The 18,981-nt window shown below is 30.4% G+C and overlaps 4 protein-coding genes across 5 annotated transcripts; 2 read left to right on the forward strand and 2 right to left on the reverse strand.

The window, feature by feature from the left end:
• Positions 1–72: 72 nt before the first annotated feature.
• On the reverse strand, positions 73–3,114 carry BNAA03G49920D (glycosyltransferase BC10). Of its 2 annotated transcripts, none has more exons than XM_022717758.2 (11): positions 2,986–3,103; positions 2,394–2,808; positions 2,010–2,108; positions 1,818–1,918; positions 1,664–1,735; positions 1,496–1,586; positions 1,290–1,370; positions 1,113–1,175; positions 926–1,048; positions 806–844; positions 73–715 (listed from the first exon to the last, which is right to left on the reverse strand). In XM_022717758.2, exons 2-11 carry the CDS (start codon positions 2,787–2,789, stop codon positions 572–574), a joined length of 1,209 nt encoding a protein of 402 aa, XP_022573479.1. In that variant the 5' UTR covers positions 2,790–2,808; positions 2,986–3,103; the 3' UTR covers positions 73–571. The 2 variants fall into 2 exon arrangements, with proteins under 2 accessions (XP_022573479.1, XP_013741623.1); XM_013886169.3 differs by having other exon boundaries at positions 74–715; positions 2,990–3,114.
• Positions 3,115–9,130: 6,016 nt separating this feature from the next.
• LOC106444722 (defensin-like protein 182) lies at positions 9,131–10,137 on the forward strand. The gene is made up of 2 exons (XM_013886170.3): positions 9,131–9,473; positions 9,749–10,137. Exons 1-2 carry the CDS (start codon positions 9,416–9,418, stop codon positions 10,051–10,053), a joined length of 363 nt encoding a protein of 120 aa, XP_013741624.1. The 5' UTR covers positions 9,131–9,415; the 3' UTR covers positions 10,054–10,137.
• A 1,151-nt stretch (positions 10,138–11,288) lies between these two features.
• LOC106444723 (defensin-like protein 182) lies at positions 11,289–12,404 on the forward strand. The gene is made up of 2 exons (XM_013886171.3): positions 11,289–11,879; positions 12,039–12,404. Exons 1-2 carry the CDS (start codon positions 11,822–11,824, stop codon positions 12,362–12,364), a joined length of 384 nt encoding a protein of 127 aa, XP_013741625.1. The 5' UTR covers positions 11,289–11,821; the 3' UTR covers positions 12,365–12,404.
• Positions 12,405–16,956: 4,552 nt separating this feature from the next.
• On the reverse strand, positions 16,957–17,871 carry LOC106444724 (defensin-like protein 183). Its single transcript, XM_013886172.3, has 2 exons — positions 17,750–17,871; positions 16,957–17,267 (listed from the first exon to the last, which is right to left on the reverse strand). The coding sequence occupies exons 1-2, from the start codon at positions 17,805–17,807 to the stop codon at positions 16,957–16,959; spliced, it is 369 nt and encodes a 122-aa protein (XP_013741626.2). The 5' UTR covers positions 17,808–17,871.
• Positions 17,872–18,981: the final 1,110 nt, after the last annotated feature.

Genomic DNA, 18,981 nt, shown 5'->3' on the forward strand with positions numbered 1-18,981 from the left:
AAAAAAAAAAAAAAAAACTCTATAAACCTGTATAAGACCATCTCCAATGTATTTATCTATTTTTAACTCTAAAATAGAGGAACTCTATAATAGAGATGGGTTTTACTCCAATGTATTTCTCTAAAATAGAGATCTCTATATATAGAGCAAAATATAGAGGAATGCTATTTCTTCCCCTATAAATAGAGGAAAAAATAGCAATCTCTATTTTAGAGGCAAAAATAGAGATGGGTTGGAGTGATTTTGCCTCTAAATGCTATTATAGAGGTAGAAATAAAGGTGGGTTGGAGATGCTCTAAGTTTGCTTCATCATCAATCTGAACAATAATATAAATCTATCTAAAAAAGAAATCAATTTTTTTTTCTTTTCACAACATCCGAAGGAGAAATATGAGATAAGTATATAACGTAAAACAGTGTGGATAAAAATAAAAGAATGAAACCAACGTCTCCCTCCAACTAAACGAAAGCATCAAGTGAAAAGAAGTTCTCAATACCTTCATAAACTTCTAAACTTGTAGCTAGTGTTAGAAGAATCTTAATTGTGTATAGAAGAAATATCCTTTTAAATTCATAAATGCCAAGAGACCGATCTTGTGTAGTTTGAGAAGAGATCCAAGAGTTTATCAAGCGTGTCTGGATGAAACTTCCTTCCAAACAAGAAGCAAGGTCTTTTGATTCCGTTCCACATACAAGGCATCCATAATTCTTCACCCTGTTGTTAATTAACCAAAATAAAAGGTGTTGTGTTGCATAGAATCTTGGATAAAGATCAGAGCTAAGACATGGTTCTGAAAGTGCGTACCATTCCAACACTTGTGACATGTGCGACTGTGTCAGCAGACTGCAGATGGACCAATCAAATTTTTTTTTAAGAGAACTGATGCAAAGATGATATATCTTTTGGTTATATGATTTTATGTACCGTGAGGTTGTTTAGTAACTCATGTGTGACATCCTCAGGCATGTATGTTTTGGGGTGCCACTGTCTCTCAGACCAATCAACTTGTGTTACACTCCAGTTAGAAATACCACCCGGATCAAGCATCTGCAAACCGGAATATATATATAAGAGATGAAGAGAAACTAAAAGAGATTGATTCTTTTCTTACATGAAAGAATGTTGGCAGATAGTGTTCATCAGCTATGCAGTTCTTGTTGTTCTCTATACCTGGCTGAAGAAAACAAAATTCAAAAGTGTCTTACATTGGTGAGTGGTCGCTCTCATTGATCTTGTGTCCTTGTAAGTTAATGAACATTTATTTGTGGGGACTTTAGCTGATACTCACCCCACAGTAATCTCGAAACCTAGAGTAGTAAAGACTATCTGCCATGATGACTATAGCGTGTTGTCTCTTCATGGTGAACCACTGCACAGTAACACTAATTCATCACTAACAAGGAATAGTTATGAGTCCAATATGTAGCAGCATTGAAACAAAACCAATTCCTTATAAGGTGAGAATAGTTACTGGCCCAATCACAAGTGTTTTACCTGTGCACCCTTTCGAAAATACTTCTTTGGAATTTCAGGCAACATGTGATCCATATGTCTGCCGGATCCATGTTGACCTGGATCGTCAAAGCTGAAGAATACAAGGTGATCATATTATAAAGAAGTTGGGGAAGAAGAGTGACTAAGAGATGAAACATGACTTCTTACCAGTCAACATAGCTGAGATTGCTGTACATCAGGTAATTGTACATGTACTCAAAACTTCGAAGTGGTACACAACTGCAAAACCATTAACACTCAAATGGTTTAGGCAACTTGAAAGTGATGAATGAGAAAAGTTTGGTGGACATCAAGAAAGCACCTCTCAGAGAGTAAAACAAATTGCTGGTTTGCAGGGTCTCTAAGAGCATTAGCTAACAACCTTCTCTCTGCATCAACCATTGATATTCTTCCCCACACCACCTGCACATGAAAATCCACATTAACTAATATGTCAGTGGATGCTAAATGAATATGAAATCTCCAAAGATAGTGGTTTATAAAAGAAGATAACCTCATCACTGCGAATTTCGCGGTTGGCAAAGTAATGACTCTGGTGAACTGGCCTTTCCTTTGATGCATGTATATAAACAGAGAACTTCCCTTCATGGCCCTGTAATAAAGAGACAAGATTCTAAAACAAGCATAACCAGTTCTGGACACAGTCGGATGAAACATTCGCCTTTGGCCCCATATTTTAAAGAGCTATTATATATAGATCGAACGAATGACCCCTAAACTCTATAATTTTTTTAACTAAGATTAATCTAAAAATGTTTATAGCCCCTTAAATGACATTGCAAGTTCATTATAAAGCCTATTCAAGTGTCACACTTACCAAAGAAGGCTGACACAGTTTATGAAGAAGACATTGCAGATTGTAAGAACAAAAGTGTACCTGGAAAAAGATGTCCCAAAGTCTCTCAAAAGGCAATGTACCAGGAGTCAAGAACATGAATGCAATCTTGGAATCCCTTCTTATAACAGGAGCATTACTCATTATTTCTCTAATCACTACTCGTGCAGCAATCTCATCGTCAGAATACTCCCTCAGAGAAGGTGGAAGCCAATCAGCTAAAGCCTTGCATCCCCTTGATGAAATCATATAACAAGCACGTTTGCTGTGATGTGGGTACATGTAAGCCATTATAGCCAGCATGGTGATCAGTGAAAGCGTCATGATGATCAGTGAAAGCGCCATGATGATCCATAGTCGTCTTCTTGCAGGAGCACGGTGGCGAGCTCCAGGCAATGACGCTAGGTTTCCTACACTCCACCTTTTAGCTGCCTTCATCTCCTCATCAAAACTCTATCTGCAGATTGCCACAACAAAAAAAAATATCTTCACATTTAGAGCCTAATGTAAGATGAACAAAGCTAATCAATATGATTCTTGTCTGAATCAAAACCTGTAAAGTTAGAAATAGAAACAATGATGTATATTTTAATCCAAAATATATAAAACAAGAAACACAGAAGAAGGAAGCTACCAACATCCAAAACGATGTGAAGAATGTGAACCAGATCCAGTCGCAAGATTTATATTATCTTGGCCATCTCCCGATCTGCGAGAAACTTTCAAACACCTGAGTGTTACGTACGCAAATGAAACGTGTAATCTATACTATATTAAAAGGATATATGAGCTCCATTGAGCCTATCCACGTCAGCATATAAAATCAGCCAATCATAGTACTTTTTTTTGACACGTCATAATAGCTTTCGTATGGGCTTAACACTTTTGTATTGGCTCTATTCAGATTATCATTAGGCCCATCCCTAACAAATCTGTTTCTTTCCGCGTCTATAGTCTCTCCACCCCCTCGACTCTTCCACTTCATCTTCACGACGCCACCACCGTCATCAGACGCCATCGATCCAGCGCCTCTGCTTCTGAGCGGCGACGATAACGAGGGAAGCAACAGCAACAGAGGAGGAGAACAACGGAGATCATCATCCGTGAGGAGACCATGGCTGAGGGAAGCCGCGAGGCTGCTGAGCGGATCGAGCAGCGGCGGAGGGCGTGCGCTGCGGGAGCCTTCTATGGTCGTGAGGGAGGCCGCGGCGGAGCAGCTCGAGGAGAGGCAGAGCAATTGGGCCTACTCGAAGCCCATCGTGGTTCTGGACATCGTGTGGAACCTGGCGTTTGTCTCGGTGGCTGGGGCTATTCTGGTGATGGCGAGGAATGAGCATCCGATCATGCCGCTTATGTTTGACTCTTGGGGTATGCGTTGCAGTGTGTGTTGCATATGGTTTGTGTGTTGGTTGAGTATAGGAGGAGGAATAGGGTCAGGAATAATAGGACTCCGAGATCACGTTCTTCTTCTTGGAGGAAAGTCTTCCTCGATGCTTTGGGTTCCAGGAGGAATTCACATGAGGAGGTCTTGATTGAAATTAATATCTTTAATTGTGTGATCCATCTCCCCTTGATACTTCTCTTATATAAAGCTCTATCTCTTAATCTAAATCTATCCTAAATCAAAAAATCTAATCTGCAAAAACTACACCCATGGTTTGGTACTAACGTAATCTCACTCAAATCTCATCGCTCTCCTTACTTATTTTCTAACTTTTTATATTTAGCTTTCAAAACACATGTGACTAGAAACGTAACCATTCAGTTAACCGAGCTAACCAACGGAGGAAGACCAGAAATGGGTCTAAGTCCAAGGTAAAAATTAAGTCAACTTGTAATGTGCTTTCATGTTTAGAAATCACAGGAAGAAACGTAAATGTTCGGGTGGTTTACAAATCAGTAAGGAGTAGAGGGAAGAAAAAGCAAAAAGCCAAGAAATGGTAGCATCTCAACAGACGTAGAAGTGAAGAGAGCGAGCGAACAAGAGCCTCCGAAAGATTACATTCACGTTAGAGCCAGAAGAGGCCAAGCTACTGATAGCCACAGCCTCGCTGAGAGGGTATATTAGTCTTTTTGGTTTTAAATTATATTTATTTCTTTAATGTCTTTAAATATAAAATTAGTTAATTGAAATAAGTTGGATGAATATAGGCGTAAAAAAAATTTCTTAATAAATATGTTAACACAAAAAAGCGTTAATAAACACAATAAAAAATTTAAAATATTTTCAAATATAATTTTTGATTTTCAAAAAGAAATTTTGAAAAAAATAAAACAAAAAATTTCGAAAAAACAATTCAAGAAAAAGAGATTTATAAAAAAGTTCAAATTTGAAAAAGTATAATTAGAAAACATAATTTTTTTATTTATGTAAATAATGATTTATTATATATATATATAACAAGGGTATACGAGTCTTTTACCCCTTAATGAAAAATGTATTTTTAAAAATGTCTCTTTAGTGGTGGTAAAGATGAAAAGTGGTACCATGAAAATGGTAAACATAAAATTTCCCTTTAATAATTTTTTTAGCCGGATTTGGATTGTGCTGAAAACCGGTAAATTCACTTAAAACTTGGTCATACTCACTAAACCAATGATGCAGATCGATATTAAATTTGTTTCTTTAAAATAAAATCAAGTTAAAAATAACTGTACGTTTTAACAAGACTACATTAAAAAAAAATCTATATTAGCTTTTATTATCTATCTAACTAAATTAGTTTTCAATATATTTTATATTATTTTGAACTTTTCATTTTATTTTCATATTATTTTTAGATCTAACAAAAATATAAAGTTTTATAAAAAATAATTTTATAATTCATATATATAGTTACTTAAATTTAAATTATATTAAATTTTAAAATCCGGCAGAACCGGTCCGACCACTGACCCAACTAAAATACTGAGCCATTGTCCGATCCGGTTTCCAAAATATTGGTGGCAAGGATAGAATTAATATCGTCCACTTTATAAATAATCAAAATAAAAAAAACTATATTGATAATAAAAAAATATATATGATCTTAAATTTATATTAATATGTTAAATTTACATAAAAGTCAATTCATATGTATACTTAGTTTTGTTAGTTAGATATACCCTAAATGTTTTTCAGATTATAATAGTGATTATGTTCTTCCAACATTTTGAAAATGGAAAATATAAAACAACAAGTGAAAAAATTGCACAATTATTTATACCAAAATAAAATGAATTTTTTTGGTTAAAAAAAATTATAAAAACATTATTTTGTAAAACTTTTGTGTATTATTAATAGTACTTATCAAACGACCACTTGGTTAACTACAATGATTTTATCAATCACTATTTTTTCTATTTAGTCTAACATTATATTTATTTTTTTTCAACTATAAGTTTTGTTAAACAATACAAATATATGTAAAATAAATTATTGAAAACTTTGTTTTAGCCATTATCCGCGCGTAGCGCGGACAAAAGATCTAGTTATGTATAATCGTATGTTAATGCACGCATGTAAACAAGAATCTCTTGGCAGTTTTCAAAACTTTCCTCTCATGGATTCGTTTCCTTTTCTATCTGATCTCCCTCTATCTCTCGCCGTGGAATGAAGAAAATGCGCTACAGATAAAGTAATGATGATGATGAAGAAGAAGATGCCAATTCGGTTCGAGAGAAACAGGGGATGCAACTTTTTGAGGCAGAGCATGAATAAATGATTATCGCTTTATTATTATTACCAACCATATGACATTTTAATTTTTATGATGGCCACATAAGAGCTCTTGGAAATTTTACATTATTTTTTAGACGATTGTGGCTGAAAAAAGAAACTAATTTTATTAAAAATGTGCATGGAACACTCGCACGTCTATCACTTTCGCATCCATGCAGCGTCATGAGCGTAGGATTGTAGTTGCGTTCGGTCCTAGACACCTAGCCTATAAACCCCATGGATTCAAATATATCCATGGCAAGGAAAATAATATGTAGTTAGCTAACAATTTACAAGTATTCAGATAATAACTAGTAAGCCTAGATGTTTGGTTCAAAAAATAATTTTCTAATTTGTGTGTATTTATATTTTTTTATTGATTGAGGATTGAAGACTTTGAAATTAAACTCTTCTAGTGATATTGAAAAAGAAAGCTTATCACAATACTGTAATTCCTATACTTTATTATCTTCCCAATCCCAAACTATCATATTCAACATGATATGAGTTACTTAAAATTTTTACGAAAAAGAAAAACATGATATGAGTGAGTTTCCATATTTATGTATGTTGTAAACATGAAGTTACTGCTAAATAAAATTCTGGTTAACATGGTAAAGAATTGTATTTCTAAGACTTAGTGACCGCATAATGATATAAAAGCCCTTTTGGTGGTATCCAAATTCTGAATCTATCAACGAAATTCACTTTATTGAAAATTTGCTTTAAGATTAAAAACCCAAATATGATCAAGATAACTTCTTCGCTTGTGTTCCCAATGATCAGTATTATCATGTTTTCTTTAGGTATGCATTTATCTTAAATTTATTCATAATCATTTAAAAACAAATTTTAATAATATTATTTAATTTCTACGATATTTATTAGCATGTCCTAAATGTTGTAGTTTTTTTTGTTGTGTTAGCCTTAATTAACATTAGCATTTATAATATTTCATTTCTATTATATATCTTAGCATACATATATTATAAGTTTTCAGGTCTGAAGTAGTAGTTTCTCCTCTTAGCATATATTATAAGTTTTCAGGTTTGAAGTAGTAGTTTCTCCTAAATACTTATACTTTCTATTTTATCTAATTGTTAAAACGTTTGTGTTTGATACAGTTGAGCAAACTATGAGTTGTTTGACAATTTTTGATGAATGTGGTGTCACCTGTGGTGCCACATGCAAGGATAGATTTGGACCAGCTACACGTTCTTTATTTGAGCCGGACGGTGGTATTAGAAGATGTGTTTGTATCTCCCCATGTCCACTTGACATGGGTCCGAATTCTGTATTGCTTTAAAATCTCTCAGTCTTCTACATGAATTATATTGTTATAAAACTCTCTTCAATAAAAATGGATAAATAAAAATGTTTTTGGCAACAGTATAAATCTTATTTTTCCTATCATGCCCGTGTAAAGATGGTCTAGCTAGAAACGATAAATGCTAAACAAAACCGGAACCATTGAGCCAAAGTGGCTGCGACCACAGTGTTTGGGGAGGGGTGGCATTATGCACGTCTTATTACCAATGTCAAACACTATTTTTCCTGTTTGTAGGCTCAAGATTTTGGAGCTTGACAGATTACTGCAGTGCAGTGGGGAAGCTTTAGTTTGTGTACATGTGTTACATATGGAAGAGATTATAAGAGTGATTTTAAGAACTTTTTTTGGTGAGTTATTTTTAGGTTCACCCCTTCACCAACCAATAAGATTTAGTTATTTCAAATCTGATATCTTTTAAAAAAGGAAACAAAATATTGTCAAATTATATTCCGTTTTTAAAACTAAGAAAAAGTATAAATAAATAAAAATAATAGTAGTTGCAAAAAAAAGTTTTCAAAAAAAAAAATTAATACCATAAACAAAACACTAAACTCTACATCTAAACCCTAAACCCTTTGGTAAACCCTAAACCCATTGATAAAATTTAAATTCTTGAATTTAAAAAAAAAATATTTTTAACACAATCAACAAAACACTAAACCCTAAATCCTAATCCTAAACCCTAAACCCTTGGGTAAACCCTAAATCCTTGGATAAATCCGAAACTCTTGGATCAAATCTTAAACTTTAAAATTTATTCAAGAGTTTAGGGTTTACCTAAAGGTTTAGGGTTTAGGGTTTAATATTTGTTGGCAGCGTTAAAAATACTTTTGAAAAACAAATTCTTTTTTTTTGCGATTAAAAAATCTTCTTTTTGTGATTAATACAATTTTTATTTTAAAAATATAATATAATTCGATAATATTTTGTTTAATTTTTTTTGAGTTATTCTTGGGTTCACCCCCTAGGGTGAACCTTTTAGGTTCACCAACCAATAGAAAATTGTCATTTTAGATCTAATATCTTTTAATTAAGGAAACCAAATAACTTGGTAAATTATATTATCTTTTCAAAATAAAATTTAAAAATAAATAAAAATAATATATAAAAACGAATTCAAAAAAAAAAATGTTGTCAACAAAACACTAAACCCTAAACTCTAATACTAAACCCTAAACTCTAATACTAAACCCTAAACTCAAATCCTAAACCTTAAACCCTTGGGTAAACCCTAAACCCTTGGAAAAACACTAAACATGTTGTCAACAAAACACTAAACCCTAAACTCTAATCCTAAACCCTAAACCCTTGGGAAAACCCTAAACCCTTGGGTAAACCTTAAACCCTTAGGTAAACCCTAAACCCTTGGAAAAATACTAAACATTTGGATAAATTCTAAATTATAAATCTTAAACACTAAACTCTAAATCTTAAAAACAAATATTTTTTTAAATAATCTTTTTTTAGAACTATTGTTATTTTTATTTATTTAATATTTTATTTTTTATTTTAAAAACATAATATAATTTGGCAAGTTATTTTGTTTCCTTAATTAAAAGATACTTGATCTAAAATGACAACTTTCTATTGGTTGGTGAACCTAAAGGTTCACCCTAGGGGGTGAACCCAAGAAAAAATCTTTTTTAAAAGATACTAAATCTAAAATGACACAATCCTATTGGTTGGTGAACATACAGGTTCACCTAGGGGGTGAACCCAAGAATAAGTCTTTTTTGGTACAGCTCTCACACTTACGGCATAAAATCTCATTTGACGACCGAGAATAATATTTAGCAATAAATCGGGTAGGATATTTTTTCCTGTTTTATTTTAAGCATTGCAAGATTTTTATTTACTTATTTAGCTATTTATGTATTGTAAATTATCATGCTATTTTGGAAATAAATCAGAAAAATATGTTTATTGTGAAATCTTTTGTTTGCTATAAAATGGATTATCTAATATTCCCCAATTATATGCGAACTATTTACCCCAGAGAAAGAGGTTTAGAAGAAAACTAGAAAACGTGAAAAAATGCAGAGGACAACTTCTCTTGTATTCCTTGTTAACTTTCTTATCATATTTACCTCAGGTATTGTTTTACATACATTCGATAAACTTACAGTTTCATATATGATTATGTGATCACAAAACAAATTTTGATACTGCCGAAAATCACTTCTTCAGAAAAAAAAAAAGATGTTAGTGTAATTGTTATATGATGTCTTTTTAGAAGGATTAATTTTTATAAGGATAAGGTATGTAAGATATAATATGTGAAAATCATTAATAATACAAATCTAACAGGTACAACGATAATAATATGTTTAGTGTACTTTTTTTTAATAATGTATTCAAATGTTGCAGTTGTAAATCAGAGTAGAGCAGGAACATGCGTTGAGACTGAAGGCCCTTGTGAGAACTGTGACCAGAAATGCCTGGCCAAATTCGGACCATCAGTTAACACCCAATGTGGGAATTCGCAGTGCTTATGCATCTACGAGTGCCCACCTTCACCGCCTAAAGTATGCAACGGTGGGGCTGGTCTCTGTTCTCAGAATTGTCCTGAAAAATGCTGTGATACGAATTGTGCAACAAAGTTTAATGGTGGACATGGATCTTGTGTCACGCTTGGTAATTTTAATTTGTGCCAATGTGAGTACCCTTGTTAGAATCGGTTGATGAATTTTTAATCCAGATGGTTTTCTTTGATTGTAACCATAATAATGAGATAATATATAAAATTATTCTTATCATTTCTAGGTTTGTGGATGGACTTTCTGTGAACTGGAATTGAATCAGTTTGCTATATTTTGGTGAATCAACAAAAATTCTGACACCGAACAGACGCATCCAAAATTATATGATAACCATTTAAGTCCTACATCCAAAATAAATTTAATACTTTGATTAGCCTTGAACATTCAGTCTTTGGTCCAGTTCTAGTTTGGTTATTCGGTTCTAGAAGTTTAGAATCCATTGGGTATTTAGAAAATCCGGATTGGTTTCAGTTTAGTTATTTTAGTTTTTGGTTATGTTCGGGAAACAACATTGGAAACCGACTGATATCCGAAGTAATATTGGATCCCATTTGGTTCCCATTTTTTTGGTTAATTCGATTTAAAATTCCAAAAATTCGGGTTTTTATATTATATATCAATATTTTTTTTTGGGGGGGGGGGTGTGTCTTATTACCAGAGTCGGTCCTAGAATTTAGGAGACTAGTTAGAGAAGTCTTGAACCGGGGTTATCTATGACAAGTCTATATACTTAATGTTACACCACTAGACTAAGACAGTATTTTAGAATAATGTGACAGAAATTTATATATAAGTATGTCGGCCGGAAATCCATGTTTCCTTGACTTGGCCCAAAGGCTGGTTCTGGTTATTACCAATGTCAACTACTATCCCCCGTCGCCTTTTCGCATCGGAAAAATAATTGCAATGGAACTAGTTTATGCATTGGATAATGCCCCAACAATGTGACATGAATTGTGCAAGAAGGCATAAGACAATCATTAACACAAGTCTCTTAACTGGAGTTTTAGCTTCGGCTAAAAGACGGTTCTTAATTTTTTTTAAGATTTTAACTAAAAAAGTTTAAGAACCGTCTTTTAAATAGGAGATATAAGAGCCGTCTTTTAGCTGAAAAGTGTTAAAAAAATGTCAAATCATAAGTTAATAACTCCGAATAAGAGACCGGGGTTAATCATGCCCTAAAGGTGCGCATGGAATATGTAATATCATTGATATTAGTACTCGTTTTGTCAATGTTAGTACTAAGTACCCTTGCTAGAGCTGGTTACCATTGTGGATTGGTTGTTTATTTAGAACTGATGTTTGAAACATAAAGAACGTCTGCACAGTGTTTTTTTTGGGGGGGGGGGGGGGGGGGGGGGGGGGGGACTTACTTTCTGCAGCAAACATCAAAAGCGGTAAATTCAAAAACAAAAAACGTATTGATGAATAAATGATTTGCATTGACAAAAAGATATTTCTCTGTTTAGTAGTATCTTTTTAGAGATGTCGCTATTTTGTTAAAAATCTAACAAAAAATGCTAAATATATATATCTGTAATAAGAGTGATTTGAGAACTTTTTTTGGTCAGATCATCATCTATTTCTCTCACACTTTCGGCATAAAATCTCATTTGACGACAGAGAATAATATTTATACGGAAGTACCTTTATTGACCATACCGTTTTAGCAATAAATCAGTGTATTTGTGAAGATCATCATAGTATTGACCCAACAAAAGACCATCATAATAACTTTATTTTATAACGGACGGAAAAACAAATGTCCTTACTTGAAAAAAAAAATCTTTAGGTTGGAGTCTACATATTGCCTTTAAATAGATAACAAATGTCCCGACAATATACAAACAAATACCTCAGAGAAAGATAAGCTTAGAAGAAAACTAGTAAACGTGAAAATATGGAGAGAATAACTCCACTTGTATTACTTGTTAGCCTACTTATCATTTCTGCCTCAGGTATTATTATATCTCTCAATTGTTATGTTTATTTTATTTTTTTGCCGCATTTTTCATACAGTTTCAAAAGTTCTTTAATATAATTTTGTGATCACATTTTTCTCACATTTATTTTATGGTAAGTTTAATAATGTATATACAATGTATACAATGTTACAGTTGTGAATCAGACTAGAGCAGATATGTGCGTCGATGGACTATACACTTGCGACTACTGCGAGCAGAGATGCAAGTCCAAACACGGGCCATCAGGCCAAGGAGAATGTGAAACCCATACTGGGATGCCTATGTGCATGTGCCACTACCAATGTGAACCACCCTCGCTGACTCCACTCAATACTTGCAATGGTGGGGCCGGTTTATGTAGTGTAAGGTGTCCCCAAAAATGTTGCGATGTAAACTGTGCACTTAAGTTTACAGGTGGAAGTGGGATGTGTTTCACCCTCGGTAATACTAGTGTTTGCCAGTGCAAGTATCCTTGTTAAAGCTGGCTGACAAAATTGTAAACCGACTATTTTTTATGTGGGACGATGATAAAATAATAACAATTTTATATATTAAAACATAAGTCACAACTTTGATTCATGTGTGATTTTTTTAAAAAATAGATCTAATAGACTTATTCATATAAAGTCATGTTACATTTAATCTCTAATTTTATCATTTAAATTTTAGGTCTACCATAAATTTTTATTGGGCTATCAATAATTGGATTTAAAGAATAGATGATCCACTTGATTTATAGATAATATAAATTAAATAGATATAATTTAATGTTGTAATACTATACCTCCATATATTAAATATTTAAATATTTGTCGATGTTAACTTCTAAAATTATAAAGATTTTTTTGAAATAACAAAAATCATATTATATAACAATGATTAATCTTTACTACTTTAAACCAATGAAAAAAAATTTAAACTATATAAAATATTTTCAAAATTAAACAAAAACTAAATATTTAATTATTTATTCGATAATACAAATCTATGAAGCGAAAAGTTTAATTTTTAAAAAACTTTCTAAATTTGTGAAATGTGACAATATCTTTGAGTATGACAATAAAACAATATTTTGCTAATCTTTATATATATAGTTACGATTTTAATAATGAAATAATAATCCGAAAATATATATTTATAGAAGAAGATACAAATACATGTGAAAGCTTAAAACAATTTATTCAATAAAAAAATATACCGTAAATTTATTATGTTTTAAAAATTGATAAACACATATATTATAGGGACAATTTGAAAAATAATCTATTAATAGTTTCAAATTTGAAAATTATACTTGCTTTTTTAGTTTTTGAAAACTACACTTAATTAAATGTGAAAAGACATTTTTGTCCATGATAAATATTTGAATAAATAAAATATAAATTCGAAATCAATGATATCATTATTATTAAAATATTTATGCTTAAGACTAATCTATGTTGAAGTAAATGTGTTATTTTACTATTTAGAATTTTAAAATAACAATGATACTATTGGAAAATAATTATAAAGTCTTTGTAATTTTATCAAAAAGTTTATATGTATGCTTTTTAACATTCAAAAACCTTATATAAAAAGATTGCCCTACACCATCATTCTTGTACAAAAGAAAAGTAACGCTACTCCCTGCAAACATTTCATTCTTATGACAGGTATTCTCTATCAAGAAGTCTTTAAATTAGTAAGAGAAAATGAGGTTTACAAAATCGAATTACAATCAAGGATATGAGTGAAGAATTAACAAGCCTTAGACTATGAAACCAGTGTTTCAAAAAAAAAAAAAAAGACTATGAAACCAAGAGAGAAGAAAAATGTTTTGCAGAAAAAGAAAATAAGAGATTACGAAGAAGAAGATGCAGGAGACGACGCTTGTCCTCTTTTCCTCTTTTTCCTCTTTAAAAAAAACATAATATTTTAAGATATATCCAAAAGATACTGTGTAGATATTATTAAAATTAAAACAATTCTTGTTGAAACTGTTAATTTAAATATTAAATAAATTCTGCTAATTAAAGTTTTTGATAATAGTATTGAATATTCAGATTGGATAATTTAGTAAATTTACATATACTAAAGTGTATTTTTCAAAAACCTTAAATAGTGGTGTAGTTTTCAAATTAGAATCTTATAGAAGTGTATTTCTCCAAATTTTCCATATATTATAATGTATAGCAATTTAGAATTGAAAACAAAATATTTATATAAAAATAATTGAAAACAAAAACCCGTGCGGTTGCGCGGATCGAAATCTAGTTTCCATTATTATTGGTTTGTGGATGGCGTTGATTTTATGAACTGAATTGATCAACGTAGCTAAGTTTTTTTATTACATCTTTTTTCAAACAACTTTTTTTAGTACATATTGTTTAGTTTCTCGTGCAAACTAATCGTTGTAATCATCGTAAATTACTACAATACTCCCTCTGTTTCTTTGTAAGTAGTTTAATGAAAATTCTTTTGTTTCAAAATGTAAATAGTTTCCAAATATCTAGATAACTAGGTTAAGATCCGCGCCTTGCGCGGAATGAATATTATATATAAATTATTTTTAAGTATTATATATTTTTTACATATTATGAAATAATAAATATATATTGAATAATTAAAAAAATTAGTAACTATTACGTATATAACTAAATTGATACAAATACTTAAATAAATTTTATTAATCCTTTTATATGTTATAAAATTAAGTTTAAATGATATTATATATAGTACACTTTTAATATTGATATTTGTTAAAAAATATTTTATACTCATATTATTTTTGATCGTTTGTATTTCTTTATAACAAAAATTTTAAATCAATGATAACAATAAAACATTTGGGGATGTTTAATAATTTTAGTAATTTATAATTTTAAAACATTCAATGCAAAGTTTAAAATCTAAATATTAAGTTGTCAATAATTATTTAAAATGTTTATCAAAAAAATTCAAAGCTAATTCGAAATTAAAATACTTATGTATTTTATATGGTATATAATTAATTTTAAAATAATATTAATATACATATATAATATTTATTAAATGAGACTTCCTACTTATGTAATTTCATAGTCATTTGTATCTTGTTATAACATAAATTTTAAACCATGAATAACAAAAATTTCAATGTGCGATTTTTAACAACTTTAGTCATTTATATTCGTTTTTAAAAATTCAAAATATAACATATACGAAAAAATCTAAGTTTTTATTATATAGTTAATGTGGTTGTTTAATTTATTTTAATAAGTTAAAATTTAAAAAAATGATAGAGAATAGACTAATTTTTATCAAATATTTATTATTCAAAATCATTAATTGTCATATATATTTTAGTCACATTAGGTAATTTCGTAATTTTTATTTAAGGAAACAATGAAGAACATTTATGACTAATTTATGGTTAGTTTAATAAAAAGCTTATTATATATTTATATGGACCAACATATTTTTCTAAGGATTCTAAGAATGATTGTGGTGATGACATGTGGCTACAAAAATATGTTGTAATGATTCTCTTTTAATATATAGAGGATTTTTATATTTATTGGATATAGTGTAACCAATTAAATTATATCAATTTTTTTATAATTGGTTGCACTAATTAATTAAATATTATTTTTCTTAAAGTACCAACTTTCTTAATATTAATGTTTTTAGTCTAAACTACTTACATTGTAAACGGAGGGAGTATATCTTGAGACATCGCGAATGAACTAAATAAATCAAAGCATAACCCTTTATTTCAAAATACAAAAAAGCGACCACCCAATAATGTTGTACGTATGAATGCCCTTTTAACAAAAGTAAAATAAAAATAAATAAAAAATATTGTACGTAGATTTTTATGTTACAAAAAATAATAATGTTGTACGTACACATGGATATCTCCTCTAAAATCTGTATATTATGAAGCAACAAGAAATGCTCTATATTCATAAACTTTGAAAATTTTGAGATTTCATTATTAGTGGTTCTTGGATTTCAAAAATCTTAATAGAATCCATTGTTGTTGGTAAAAGAATTTTCAAAATTCATTTAAATTCTTCACTATTCAAAAAGTTTAGTTATTATTGATTCTCTAATTTTAATTAAATATAGTGTTATTGGAAGGTGAATTCTATTCATTTTTATTCATTAGACTCAATTTTCAAAATATTATATGTATCCATGTGATTTTCAAAATCTATGTGATAAAAAAACTAGAAAACAAAATAGTTATACTTACCAAATATCTATTGCACTTTAAATCCAAGTTATACGTCCAAAACTATAATCCATTACATTTTATATACTCTTACATTTTTGGATATATAATTCTTTTTATATTGTTGTATCATTTTTGAATATATAATTATATTTATAAATATCAGAATTTCTTTTTAAAATAAAACAGTTTCAAAAAGCATTTTATAATTTAAAAAAAGAGAAATTTTGACAAAAAAAATTGAAAAAATCAAAAGAATATTAGCCAATCTAAAACAATTATGATCAAATTTCATAAATCAATGTATATAAATTTTCACAATCTACATAACTTTTATAAATTTATCAATTTTTAAAATTCACAAACTATATACAAATTTATCTCTCAATAACCTCCCTAGAAGTTTATAGAGAATATGAGCGATTATTTACCGGTCAATAAATAAAACTACAACTTTCGTGGTTCAAATTTACATACAGGATCTAAACCAAAATTCTCCAAAACAATATATAACGTATCCGACTAATATATACAATAGAATTTAGTTGCACTTTAATTCGAATGCTTAATGCTTCATATGTTTTACAGTTTTAAGTACTATATAAACTAAGGTCAGCAAAACATGTACCAAAAAGATTATGTTTGAACACAGTAATGTAAAATATTTTTTGTTGGTAAATGGTTGAGTCCATACTTTACGAAGAGCAGGAAGTAGAGACCATTTTATAGTTAGAACCAGGTGATGCAGAATAGAGTAATATTTAACATTTTAATGTTCGAAAAGCCTATCTAATTACCACCATCCAAATAAAAATACGAAAGTAAACTGATTCCGTTTTATTGATTTGTTTCATTTATAATTTTTTTTTTAAAAAATTAGCAAGGGTACTGGCATTTGCACAGTCTAGAGTTGCCAATGCTCTCACAAAATCCAGATCCACCAAGATACTTTTGTGCACAGTTTTGATTGCATGCACTGCTGCACAAGCCAGTCCCACCGTAGCATTGTTTGTGATGTGGAGGAGTTGTTGATGGCGGTCCGCACGTGTAATAGCACGTGCATAGTTGGTTTCGACTGTCGCAACTTGCTTGGCCCGTTGGCCCGTGCTTAGCCTTGCATCTCTCATCACATTGTAGACAGCTACCTAGAGGGTCTTGGCATGAGTTTGCCTTCACCTTATTAGCAACTGTAAAAAGTATTCTTTAGTACATGGAAAATAAATCACTGATAGAAACATTTGCATCTATAACAATTACAAGAAAAGAAAACATATTTAAAGAGCAGAATGTACTGTAACGGACCATCAATTTTGAGATCATAATGCGGAAACGATACATTCAATATTTAATAAACATAAAAATTTATAGACCAAATAGCATAAAAAGAGCAAAAGGATGCAGCCAAATTACTAATAGTGTACTAAATCGGTAGAAGAATTTGGCTAAATGTAACTCAGTCTATCAAGCATGTGATCAAAACAATACCCTCTCCATCTCAGTTTAAAGTAAATCATTGTATGAAATAAAAACTAAATAGTATTTTAAAAAACCTTTTGGACTATTTTGTTATCTTAAGATGCATTGGAACAGGTTACCGGAAAAGTTAGAAAGTCTCAAGTATACACCGCCTAATTATTTATTAATAATAATAACTAATGAAAAAAATTACCAGAAGAAAGCATGACAAAGAAGATGATTACAACCACAAGTGAAAATGTATTCTTCATATTTTCTAGTTTTTTTTCTTTGATAATTGGTTGAGACAATTATTGGTATACCATTGGAACATCTAGCTGGTATATATATATATATAGTGTAGTGCGCCAATAGCAAATTATATGTAATGATTTGTTTCCAAAAGAAATGGTCATTTCTGCTGAATGCTGAATATTGATGATAACATCGAATTAATTTCTTAGTCAAAACAAAAAACATCGAATTAATTTCTCAAAATTCAAACATACATTTGAAGTCAAATGCCAAAATGAGCCATAAACAGTTGTAGTCAAACTTCTAAAGAGACATATATGGATGCTAGACGGAATATATGATATTTTGTATGATATTTTTTTTTGTAAAAACTAAAAATATTTGTAAAAGTATCTTTCAACACGGTGGTAATCTTTTGGGACTTAGTATGTATCCACATCAGTATTGGTCCGATTTTCCCTTGTAACTAAATTATCATTACTTTGGCCAATATTAGATTTGGTCTCGGTCCAAATGGTTTATATGGTGGACCGTAATAGATGGTCGGTTCATTTCCTAACATTAGTCAGAAAGTATTCCAAACTCGGATCAGACAACATGTCACGCTTTTGGCTAGTCTACTTTGTAGACGTTAGCCGACCGGATCAGCCATAAAACATATAAAAAAGTATCTTTCAGCATACTGTTTTTAGACCAAATACATATTTTCAGCTTACCGTCTTACTTATTTTATAACAAACCCTACAAATCTTTAAATTATATGTAAAAGGAATGTTGAAAATATTATTACTATTATTTTATTTAATTATAAAATATTATGTTATTTCTTTTGAATTTTGATTATCCTTCATATGTGCAAAATATATTTGTGTTAATAGGCATGGACAAACGGATCCTCGAGTCAGGTTTATATTAGATTCTTTCAGGTCTGAGTTCTTTGGATCCTAGCCATTTGAATCCAACTAGGTATTTTAAAAAAATTTGGTTTGATTTTGAGTTGGGTCTTCTCGGATCTGGGTTGGTTTGGATAGATAATTTTTATACATGTAAAGAACCTCTATATTCAGATATATTCGATTTGGTTTTCAAGTCTTTTAGGTATTTTCGACTTTTTCATGTTTTCAGATCAGTTACTTTATACTTTTAGGTTTCTTTTATAAATTTCGGGTATAATTTGGATAACCTGAATCT

This window comes from Brassica napus, chromosome A3 (genome assembly GCF_020379485.1).
Source record: "Brassica napus cultivar Da-Ae chromosome A3, Da-Ae, whole genome shotgun sequence".
Classification (NCBI taxonomy): domain Eukaryota; kingdom Viridiplantae; phylum Streptophyta; class Magnoliopsida; order Brassicales; family Brassicaceae; genus Brassica; species Brassica napus.

Bases quoted from the DNA above. Each gene is read 5' to 3' on its own strand.
- BNAA03G49920D (XM_022717758.2), bottom strand. From the start codon at position 2,789: ATGAAGGCAGCTAAAAGGTGGAGTGTAGGAAACCTAGCGTCATTGCCT. The intron at 1,919-2,009 runs GTTATCTTCTTT...TTTCATGTGCAG, and splicing joins GCGAAATTCGCAGTGATGAG to GTGGTGTGGGGAAGAATATC. The intron at 1,049-1,112 runs GTAAGAAAAGAA...TCCGGTTTGCAG, and splicing joins ATCTGCCAACATTCTTTCAT to ATGCTTGATCCGGGTGGTAT.
- LOC106444722 (XM_013886170.3), top strand. From the start codon at position 9,416: ATGCAGAGGACAACTTCTCTTGTATTCCTTGTTAACTTTCTTATCATA. The intron at 9,474-9,748 runs GTATTGTTTTAC...CAAATGTTGCAG, and splicing joins TCTTATCATATTTACCTCAG to TTGTAAATCAGAGTAGAGCA.
- LOC106444723 (XM_013886171.3), top strand. From the start codon at position 11,822: ATGGAGAGAATAACTCCACTTGTATTACTTGTTAGCCTACTTATCATT. The intron at 11,880-12,038 runs GTATTATTATAT...ACAATGTTACAG, and splicing joins ACTTATCATTTCTGCCTCAG to TTGTGAATCAGACTAGAGCA.
- LOC106444724 (XM_013886172.3), bottom strand. From the start codon at position 17,807: ATGAAGAATACATTTTCACTTGTGGTTGTAATCATCTTCTTTGTCATG. The intron at 17,268-17,749 runs GTAATTTTTTTC...TACTTTTTACAG, and splicing joins CTTTGTCATGCTTTCTTCTG to TTGCTAATAAGGTGAAGGCA.